Source organism: Eleginops maclovinus, chromosome 13 (assembly GCF_036324505.1).
Source record: "Eleginops maclovinus isolate JMC-PN-2008 ecotype Puerto Natales chromosome 13, JC_Emac_rtc_rv5, whole genome shotgun sequence".
Classification (NCBI taxonomy): Eukaryota; Metazoa; Chordata; class Actinopteri; order Perciformes; family Eleginopidae; genus Eleginops; species Eleginops maclovinus.
Window position 1 is genome coordinate 2894800 of NC_086361.1, and position 11127 is coordinate 2905926.

General features: G+C 39.8%; 1 protein-coding gene and 1 long non-coding RNA gene across 2 annotated transcripts; both read right to left on the bottom strand.

Moving 5' to 3' along the window:
• Positions 1 to 5794: 5794 nt before the first annotated feature.
• Positions 5795 to 7090, bottom strand: LOC134874498 (uncharacterized). Its single transcript, XR_010167076.1, has 2 exons — positions 6538 to 7090; positions 5795 to 6263 (listed from the first exon to the last, which is right to left on the bottom strand). It is a non-coding gene; the product is annotated as an uncharacterized LOC134874498 (long non-coding RNA).
• A 321-nt stretch (positions 7091 to 7411) lies between these two features.
• On the bottom strand, positions 7412 to 9729 carry tnfa (tumor necrosis factor a (TNF superfamily, member 2)). Its single transcript, XM_063899516.1, has 4 exons — positions 9455 to 9729; positions 9312 to 9339; positions 8910 to 8966; positions 7412 to 8471 (listed from the first exon to the last, which is right to left on the bottom strand). The coding sequence occupies exons 1-4, from the start codon at positions 9611 to 9613 to the stop codon at positions 7999 to 8001; spliced, it is 717 nt and encodes a 238-aa protein (XP_063755586.1). The 5' UTR covers positions 9614 to 9729; the 3' UTR covers positions 7412 to 7998.
• Positions 9730 to 11127: the final 1398 nt, after the last annotated feature.

Consider the following 11127-nt stretch of genomic DNA (forward strand, 5'->3'; position numbering starts at 1 on the left):
AATAAAGTACTTCTGATTCTGATTCTGATTAAAGACTTTCTAGGGTTTTCATGAAAATGAAAATGGAGTGATAACACAGATAGCTATGCTCACATACTTCCTCTATGCTTTGACCTGGCCAAAAATGAGATTATTTACCAAACATCGCATTGACCTCATGGCTGAGGTCAAAGAACAACACAATAATAAAACACCACAGAAAAAGAAACTAAAGCCAGTTTTGGGGGAACTTTAAAAATTGGAAGTAGATCAAGTATCATTATTAGTATAAACCACACTGGAGTTTTTTCATCTTGGCTGTTGTTTGACATGACAGAAATTGTTGACAAAATCACTTGGTGATTGGCTTTTCAATTCTTACTGGTTGCCTGCAGAGGGTGGTAAAGGTATATGCTTACATAACGCTCACAAGCAGACTCAGGAGCTGGCAGGGGATTCTGGGAAAGAGCAGGGATGAACTTTGCCCTCTTTAATATCAACAGGTCTTGATTAAAGGTGGGTCAATGTTGGGGGAAAAACTGTAAAAAAATCAGTAGAAAAACGTGTAATCACTCTTTTTACCCCGAGTCACAATATCTCAATATAGGCTTTACGTATATCCACAGATATATTATGAACTGTACTTATCTTTGACCTGTGAAATCTGTTATTGCTTGGTATATAAAGCTCCTGATAGCAGACAGGAGGACACATATTGATTACTACTACTGTAAACATTAAGTAGTAAAATGTACTTCAATAGTCAACCAAAATCTGTATAAAAGCTATTAGTAACAACTAGATGACAGGCGAAGATCTTATCTGAGGCAGACTTCATATTTATTTGCCTTGCATACCAGATAACAGTCATTTGGCTAAAACAGGTCTGTGCGATGGCAGGAAGGAGAAGAGATTAAAAAAGCCGGGAGAGAAGTGACATTATCTGATTCCTGAATGAAAGAATCAAAAAAGACATGTGAAAGGAAAATGTGGTTCGGGGCAGACAATGACATTAAGTATTATATGCCAAACTACTAAATAAGACATAATTCATTTCACAACCCTATTCAACACATCTAATAGTCCTTTTCAGACTTTGCTTTTTACACAGATTAAACAAAGTAACTATGAAATATTGATAAGTGAGCTTCAAACAGAGCTGTTTGAGTCTTAAGGTTTATAAATCTATAGTGCCATGTCCCAGCAGCCTTTACTTCAACTCACTCAATCCCTCATCACATCCAACTTTAAAGAACAACCTCTGCCAAATCATGGAGGATTACTGATCAGGCCTCACAGGAACCACAGCCCCGGGCTCTAGGGGGCCTTTAGCCGGAGGCTCAGTTGAAATAAATCAGAAAGTTGACGTTGTAAAATGCTAACTAATTTCTGTGTTTGAGGACTCGTTTCTGCACCACTCACTGACACAATAGACCCCAAAAAGGCGCAGAACAAACACAAATAGGTGCAACATGATAAGAAAGAGACCACGGAACCACAGAAATGCAAAACAACAAGAGTGGTTGGGGTTTGGGGTCTCTTTCAGGTAGTATTTCTACAGAAGTTGGGTATGGGGGTGGATATTAATATTGTTTTTTTTAATCTTTTCAAAAGTCTCCCTTGTCCTCTAAATGTTTTTTGTATTTGAGACACACACACTGCACACGCACACACACACACACACACACACACACACACACACACACACACACACACACACACACACACACACACACACACACACACACACACACACACACACACACACACAGATAAGCCCCCAACAAAAACTAAAAATAGAAATATTTGGAATTCAAAACAGAAAACGGAATTTTGGTTTGGAGATCCCATCCTGAGGTAAATGCTTTCCGCTGCGGGCGTGTGCTGCTCTGTAGGCTGCTGCAGGAGGAAGCAGGGGGGTGGGAGGGGGGGTTACCAGACTATAGGGACTTCCCCCTCTTTCCTCCCACTTAATGAAGCTATTGAGGAACTGTTGCTCTGCTGGAACTTTTTCATTGAGAGTAATGGTATTTTCTGTGATACCGAGTTATACTTGTCCACAGTCACTGGTGATGACATGACAGGAGCCATCTTTGACTTTCTTCCTGAGGCGGGAGAGCTGCCTTGAGATTGAGATCAGGTAAAATGTCTGAGGATCAGGTTCATGTTGCACTCTATTTCATCAGACATCCTTTATTCCACGGTGTTCAATTGCCCTGATTATTTGGCAAAGTGTAAAAATTACAGCGAAGACATTAACTGTAATTCTCCCAACCTTTATGTATTTTCTACATGTACAAGGCAGGGGGATAATGTAACCTACACCAAGGTTTTTTTGATCACAAAGTAAAAAACTATATCATTCAGAACAAGGAATCAGTATTGGAAGATGAAACCCTCTTTAATTTAATCACATTCTAAACATCGCAAAGATCCGACCCTCCCTCACCCCGACCGCAGCTGAACGACTCATCCACGCCTTCATTTCCTCCCATCTTGACTACTGAAACTTCCTTCTCACCTCAACCTCCCTCAATAGATTCCAACTGTTTCAAAATGCAGAGTCCTCACACACATCAAATCATGGCCCCACATCAGCCCAATCCTCAAAGACCTTCACTGGCTCCCCGTATCCTACCGCATCAACTACAAAACACTGGTCCTCGGGCCGCAGTATAGGCAGTATGGTAGAGCTGGCCGCCCATGCACTGGGGCTTGGTCCCCATGCTGTGGACCTGGGTTCAAATCCAGCCTGGGACTAATTGCCACTTGTCTTCCCATCTATCTCCCCCTTTCAACACTCTCGCTTAAATAAAGGCACTGGTTGCCCAAGTTAATCTTTAAAAAATAAAAATACTGGTCCCCAACCATCTGGACCCCCCTACCTCACTGACATCCTCACCCCGTACCCAGTCCCTCAGATTCACCTCAGCCGGTCTCCTATCCATCCCATCTATAAATCCCATCTTCGCAGCATTTTCTGTGGCAGCTCCAAAGCTCTGGAATTCCCTCCCCCCAAGAATTCATGCCAATTGATCATCTATGTTTGTCCTTGTTTTTTGTTTGTACTCCCCCCACTCAAACTGTTGCCTTGCTCAAGGGCACTGCCCAGGAGGTGAACTGAGACCTCTCCCAGTAGCAGTCATCACTCCATATTTCAGGTCTCTTCAGGGACTTAAACCGGCAACCCTAAGGCTCCCATTCCAAGTCCCTACTGACTGAGCCACTGCCACTGTTCAGTTCCAGATACCGGTGACTGGATGACTTTGTAGATACTCTGTGACCTGTACGTTGTAATGCACATGTGTACATAATAAACTGAGGCATCATAATGTTAAAATGTCAGGCTGTTCATAATGTTTTGTAAAAAGATAGTTAATTAAATGTGAACATTTGCACTAAAACAAAGGGAACATTTTGGAGTTGCGGTTATCTATAGATTATTATGCTATGACTTTACTGCTCCGGCCCCATTGAGATCAAATGTGGCTGCATGCGGCCCCTGAATTCAAATGAGTTTAACACCCCTGCTGTATTCCATCTGTAGCTTTCATGAAATGTGAGTATTTCATCTACCCCTGAGTGGGAGAAACACTCCTCTGCCTGACCTATTTCTGATTCTGATTCTAAGTCTTCAATCGTGGTGTTTTCCGATAAGTTCAAGAATGTTGTAAATCAAACAAACCCCATGAAATAAGGAAGCCGGGGGCCTGGTAAATCTGTGCAAGGTAGGCAAGTGGCTTATCTGAGTATTTTATCAAGTTTATATGTGTTTGAACTTTCAGTTTCATGATATGGCAGTGGCTTTACCCCCTGTAGATGGAACACTAAAATGTGATTCCAGCACAGAATTTTTTACCATGAATTGCATTGCCGTGTAAACGCTGAGAAGGTTTTATATCCCACCTGACATACAAGTTAATGCTAGTATTTTCAAAGTGTGATACATTATAATTAATCAAACACGATCACATTGTCTAATTAATTGACACCACTACACTAAACAGAAGTACATGTGTACATACAGAGTCTCCTTGAAAATTGTGAGTGGTGAGATAATGGCCAGCAGGAGATATATGGATTATCACAATTTTTTTCTTTCATTAAGGCAATATCACATCACAACGCAGCTGGAATGGTGAATGTGTTGTATTGATGTGCAAGTGGGTTACGGTTAAGGACTTTATGATAAATATCACACTGTGCAGTGGTATGTTATCATAATCCGTGTATCATTCGTTCATTTGTTTTTCCGATTTCAAAACCAAAACCAGAAATCGGATTACAGTTCGTTTTCTCGTTTTTCCGATTTCAAAACCAAAACCAGAAATCGGATTACGGTTCGTTTTCTCGTTTTTCCGATTTCAAAACCAAAACCAGAAATCGGAACCAGAAATCGGATTACGGTTCGTTTTCTCGTTTTTTCGATTATGCACCCCCAAACGGAAAATGGAAAATGAAACAATCGGATAACAAATGAACGAATGATACACGGATTCTTGCGCAGGGCTGGCAGGGCTCGTTTGGTTGTCAGGGAAACCAAACAATCGCGAGCCACAGGGTAAAAGATCATCGGTGCCTACTGTATGAAGCAGCTTGTAACATGGGGGTTTTGAGCATTTGATCTAAATAAATACGTCATATGTTTAATCCTTACCTTAGCAATCTCCATCGTAGCCTATTCGCGTAGGTCTGTCATTGTTATGTGCATTGTTGTTGTTGGCTGATATCAGGCTAGCTTACTATGAAAAACCCATGAAAGTCCATATAGGCATACAAGAGTAGACCTAGGAAATCACCTTATCACCACTGTTGGGCAAGTTACTCAAAAACTGTAAAGCAGCCTACTGATCAGGCCTACCCAATAGGCATAGGCCTACTGTCTTTTCAACCCTTACACTACCATAGGCCTATTACTATTTAAAGTGTAGGCCTAAGGCATTACTTTTGCATTACTTAAGTAACTTTAACAGACTAAAAAAATTGCAGGTTCAGGAATAGCTTTCTGACCCACCACACTGAACACCATTAAAATCCAGGTTACAGTAAAACGTATTGTAACTTAAGTTACTAGCATTGTAACTAGTATATATTACAGTTCCCCCCTCTGCAATGCCTTACATTAGTTACAGGAAATAAATAAATAATGCATTACAGTAATTAAATACTTTTGTAATGCTTTATTCCCAACACTGCTTATCACGTGGGTGATATCAACAAAATACAACAATACGATAAGATAGATAAATAAACTTTATTGTCCGTTAAGAAAGCTTTCTGCTGAGGAGTTCTTGTAGTTGGTGGTAGTAGATTGAATCTCCTGTCTGGTGGGAGTTGATGAAGGGGATGAGAGGGTCCTCTATCATAAATCTTAATTCTTATGGTAGTCAGCGTAGAGAAGCTTAAGCAGGAGTGATGTCATAGACTGCAGAGAAAAATGTTGAGGAATAAAGATGAAGTCTTGGAGAACTGTGGCCTATCCAATGGAACTTGAAGGACACTGTCCGGTGGGATAACAAATAAGACTCTTCGGAAACAGACGCAAGAGAAGCAGATCCCAAATCAGGAACATCACATTGCTGTGGAAGAAGACAGAAAAAAACCAGGTATGAGTATATGGGTGGTTGACGTGAACTCAAATCCAAAGTGAAAAAAATAATAATTCAAAAATATATGTCCAATGACATATAATTATATTCCCTTATATGTGAATAATTCAAAACTGAATGTGTCCATTTCTAATTCTTCATATATTTTGCATATTATTCACTTTTTGGTGTGGTAGTCCTAAAATGTGTCCACCGGTGCAACGACATAAAGAATGCCATTATTTAATTCAGAGAATGTTGGACAGGTAAGATAGATAAGCACAAGGCATATTAGTTTGTCCCAATTATATTTCCACATCAAACATACCCCCAACAAATTCAGAATTATGTTATTTATATACTATAAGATGTACACATAGAGACTTAACCCAAATGTCTGGGTTACATTCATTATAATTTGTATAAAACTCAAGGAATCTTCATTTCATCCTTAAAGCTGCATAGTGATGATATCATTGTTATACTATCCAACACTTTTTACATACATTTTTCATTAAAATACCTTTTCCCCTCACAATTCAATTTGTCGCACCACAGGACATTTTGTTGCACCGTTGGACAACAGAATACTAGTATGCCTATGTTGTGTACAGTCAAATTTATTATTTCACCCACTTTCACCCCCACAGATGACAGGTACCCTGTCATAAATTTCCGTCCGTACGTTGGACCGGTCTATGGACAGTAAATAAACACACAACTAAACAAACAAACAAATACCCTAATAATAAAGTCATAAAGGATTACAAGTGTGTAGCCTAGCCTACATTCAATTATTAGGCCGAGGCTAGGCTATTTCGGCTACGGTTTAGCCCAGACGGCAAAATATGTTTGGCCCGATCTATTTTCCTATCTGGGGCTCATCTGGCCCTGAATCGTTTTCGGTATTCATAAGGCTATGGCAATAATATTCAAACAAATGCCTAGTTCTAGATCTAGGCTTACTCACCTTTTGAATAGATGTCAGGACAGCTTCTTCCAGCTCTTGGTCTGTGATGTGCCCCTTCCGTCTCAGCCCAACGTCGCCACAGAATCTCCTCACCGACATCTCCGAGGACCCCTTAATTCCCATACTCTTCAATGTCTCAGACATTTCGGCGTGAGTTTTCCCCGACAGAAAGAGTTGATTTATCATCTCGTAGTGAGACTCCAAATTAGCCATGTTTCCTTACAGATCAGTTGTGGCATGAGTCAGTTGTTGGCTCGCGATCGGTTTCCCTGACAACTAACACTCCCAGGATTTGTTATCCGAATGTTTCATTTTCCATTTTCCGTTTGGGGGTGCATAATCGAAAAAACGAGAAACGAACCGTAATCCGATTTCTGGTTTTGGTTTTGAAATCGGAAAAACAAATGAACGAATGATACACGGATTTATCATGCCCCTAGTTTCAGACTCTGCTCAAGGTGTTTTTTTTCAAAATTGTGCAAATGAATTTCCATTCACCACCATTGTTTCAGAGTGTTGACAAAAATGTTGCAGAGACGAATATCTGAAAACTTGGAATGATACCACCGGGTTTAAATTGAGTGAGGTGACACAACAAATGGATGCGTGTTTCAGGGAAATAAGATGCAGCCTAGGCAGACCAAAGTGCATTGTGGTTGTTTAACCCTGTGGTTTACAAGTCAACCCTCGTGCTGCTACTTCCTCCTGACCGTGCATTTAGCAGCTCACTTTAGTTCTGCTTTTGTTTTTAAATGTGTTCAGTTGTTATTCTTATACAGCAAAACCCCACACTCACAGACACATTCCTATTAAAACATTTTTTATTTTATTTGAACATTCGTACAGCACCACAGGCACCATACATTGTTTGCAAATGGCAATAAATGTTATTGACAAAAAACTTTTTCAATAAATAATACAATAAATGATGTATAAAATACGGCATGCACATAAACAAATAAATAAATACTTCAATAAAATAGTGAAATTATAATAGCAAATAAATAAATACTTAAATAAAATAGTACAATCATAATAATACATTAATAAATATTTTTATGTTAAATAAATACAGTTCAAATATTCTTCTGTCAGCCTGAAGTGACACAATAAATACGCAACAGAGCAATGCAGTACAGCAAAAGGTACTGGCACTAAGGCAGATACATAGTACATAACATCATAGCCCCATAGAAGTATCTATGGTGATACATTACAGTCAGCTGTTGTGTGTACTTCTACAGTTAACACAGCTTGGTTCCCTGACAAAGGACTTGTTAACAGTTCTGAAGTAAAGTCTATACTAAGAGTCTGTTTAGTGCAGTGTAGACCTTCCAACATTCAACAGTGGACTTGGGTTGAGGTGAGGCAGTGGGCTCAGCCTCGCAGTGGAGCCCCCATCAAGACCAGTGGCTCTCACATACATTCATGTGTTCACCAGCTGCCCTCAGGCTACACACCTCACAATTCAAACACCCCGAAGAAAGTGTCCCCTTCGCCTTCCTCCAGGTTGGGCAACATCTTCTCTTCCGTCACCGTCTTAAGTCGGTCCCCTGTACGGAGGTTGAACACAGCCCCCACGTTCACAGTGGAGTACCAACTCCCCTTGTCACCTGAATCACTGCTGGGTTTCATCTGGCAGGCAGTGCGGAGAGAGTGCAGGATGGTATGGTAAGAATCTTCGTCGGCTTGATCAAAACTTTTTGACCAGTGCTGCACGATGTGACTCAGGTGAACCAGGGGCTGTGAGAGGCCTTTTTCAGCACCGCTGCTGATGCAGTTGACGTGGAAAGAGGCTTGGCTGTAGACGAAGTAGAGGCCACGTCGAGGAATCTCAATTTCATTGTCTTTGAGTTTCAGCCCTCCTTGAGAATGGGTCTGGTCACCTTCGTCCTTCCATTCAATTGAGTTCTGTCTCTCAGAGTTGTATTTTCCTAATGAAGTATGAAGAGATGGAGATAGTTAGGTAAAATATCGTACAACAAGGACACAGGATCCAAGATAATGCGATACAAATCTGTCTTTGAGAAACTCAGAATACTTAATAACCATTGTTTGGGATTAATTACATTAAGTCATATGAATACCTTGTTTTGCTCCTGCGAATTTCCTCAATAATGCCACTAAACTTCAAGAAACCCAATAACTTTACCAAATCCCAAAAAAGCTTCGGAAAGTCCTCAAAACCTTTCTGAAGAAGCTATACAATTTGATCCAGAAGCCCTAGAACTTCCTTGAGTACCACTAATTCTAACACTCATGCATCAAAAACCAATGGTGATACAACTACTTGACTAAGAAATCCTAAAGTTAAGATTCTACACACAAAACATTATTTGGAAAAGGATTAATAAAAATTCAAAAACATTTACCAACTAAATGAATGGCTGCTTTCATGTTGGGAATTTGCCTCAATGTATGGCGGAGATCTGGAAAAAGAAAAAGACAGAGGTTTAGAATGGGGTCAATCACAACATATCTACTTATATTTGCATCAGCTAAAGGGCCTCATAATGATCCAAAAACATGCTCTTAGATTAAATTAGAGTAGATTAGATATAGACTTTATTCATCTAGAATTTGGAGGGGTTTTTTTGTAACAGCATCAGGGAGTTAACAAGTTAATAGCTGAATAAAATACTAATAGAATAGACTACATGATAATCATTAAATATATGTATAACAACATTAGAAAAAGATATATATCAATGCCATCTAGTATGCTGCTATCCATGACATCTTCTAGTATTGAACTTAAAGTTAAAGGAACTCACCAAAAGTGTTTTCGTCTTGTCCTGGGCCCTGTTTCAAGAGGAAGGATAGAGAGACAGTTAGAGAACTGCTGGGTTTGGGTAGTTTCTGTCAGACACATCCAGTCCTTCATTAAATCAGAAGTTAATATAAGACTTGCACCCACCTTGGATTGCCTGTCGGAGAGGAGGACAGCGGCGGCAGCAGATGCAAGGCAGAGTGTGAACACCACCAGTGCCGTGGTGAGCTTCAACCACGGCTTCACTTGTTCCCTTGCTGTTGGTTCCACTGTTGCTTCTAGCCGCACTTTGCATTCATCTTCCATTTTTGCACAACTCTTTAAGTCAAACTGAGCTTTTAGAAACCTTATCGAGAGTGTTCTAGCTTTCTACTGTTGCTCTGGTTCAGTGGCTCCTTTTAAAAGGCTACAGGGAAACTCCAGTGATGTCACAGTTTGTGACTGAGTGGAGATTTTGAATGAGGAAGAGAGACCCAGAGCTGGGGAAGATTTAACACACTCCTACACACACAGCATCAATATGACTGAGTTATCCCATTAGCACATACACACTAATACCTGTAGATACCTCTTTCACATCTCAGTACACACACACACACACACACACACACACACACACACACACACACACACACACACACACACACACACACACACACACACACACACACACACACACACACACACACACACACACACACACACACACACACCCACAGGGATACACACATATTGAGCCATGCTCTTGAATACAATCTGCCATAAAATTAGAAAAACAACAGAAATACAGACCAAAATCACCTACAAAGATCACTTTATTACATTTAAAATTCACATTTACGCCAATCATACCACATCGAATGCGGAGTGTTTACGTATGTTGTGGTGAACTGGTCATCTCTATGTGGGTCAGATATATAGAAACAGTGTAGAGTTGTGGGGTTATAACCACAGACACATCACTCTGTTATTCATCAAAATATGTGCTGTTTGTGCCAGCATTGCCAAAAATGGGATAGAATATCAGTGAAGGATATTGCACTATAGCAGGATGTACTCAAGCCTACAGTTAAAATGAACTTTAACTGATGTGTCATTGTTAATATCTCAGTTGCATTGTGTCACTTCCCTTTTGTCTAAAAATAGACATTGTTGTAATTCAGCTTTTAATAGTCTTGTGTTTGTCAAAATACAAAATGCAGTGCAATGTTAAAGAAGTAACATTTATCACTCTGCCCTTCCCATCTCAAGTTTTGGATAAATCGGTACTTTTTATTGGAATTAAAGAACAATATGAACAAAAAAAACTGTGATTTCGGAACCTTTGTGAGAACGCAATCAACATAGTAAAGGCTCAAATTGACGCTATACTGGAGTCGTGATTTTTAAAATGTCTGATTATTTCTGAAAAATTGAAAAACGACTTTTCCATTATGTCATAAAAAGAGATGTTGTAATTTAAAGTAGCATGTGTATTCAGGATACTGACTGGCATCAAGGTTGTTGTGGGACAATACCATGATGATGCTGAAAAAATAGAAGTGTTATTATCTGTAATTGTTTTCCAGCAAATCAGAGTTTGTTTTGAGTCTTCGCTCCATGAACCCATACTATGAGGAACCTGGCGTGGTATAAAAGGTAGTATACATGTTGGTCAGGTTCCCCTAATTCCCGCCTTACTCCTTGGCTGGACACTTTTTTGTGGTTAATTCTAGTTTATTTTCCCCTTCAATATAAATTGAGAGAACATAGTGTTTATTTCTTTAAACTAATATTGCTTTATAACTTTCAACAAATCAACCCTTTCCCCAGAGATTGAG

What these genes read in the sequence shown, in the direction of transcription:
- tnfa (XM_063899516.1), bottom strand. Translation starts at nt 9,613, where the DNA reads ATGGAAGATGAATGCAAAGTGCGGCTAGAAGCAACAGTGGAACCAACA. An exon ending in TCTCCGACAGGCAATCCAAG is followed by an intron (nt 9,340 to 9,454) that starts GTGGGTGCAAGT and finishes CTCTTGAAACAG; the next exon opens with GGCCCAGGACAAGACGAAAA. An exon ending in AGCAGCCATTCATTTAGTTG is followed by an intron (nt 8,472 to 8,909) that starts GTAAATGTTTTT and finishes ATACTTCATTAG; the next exon opens with GAAAATACAACTCTGAGAGA.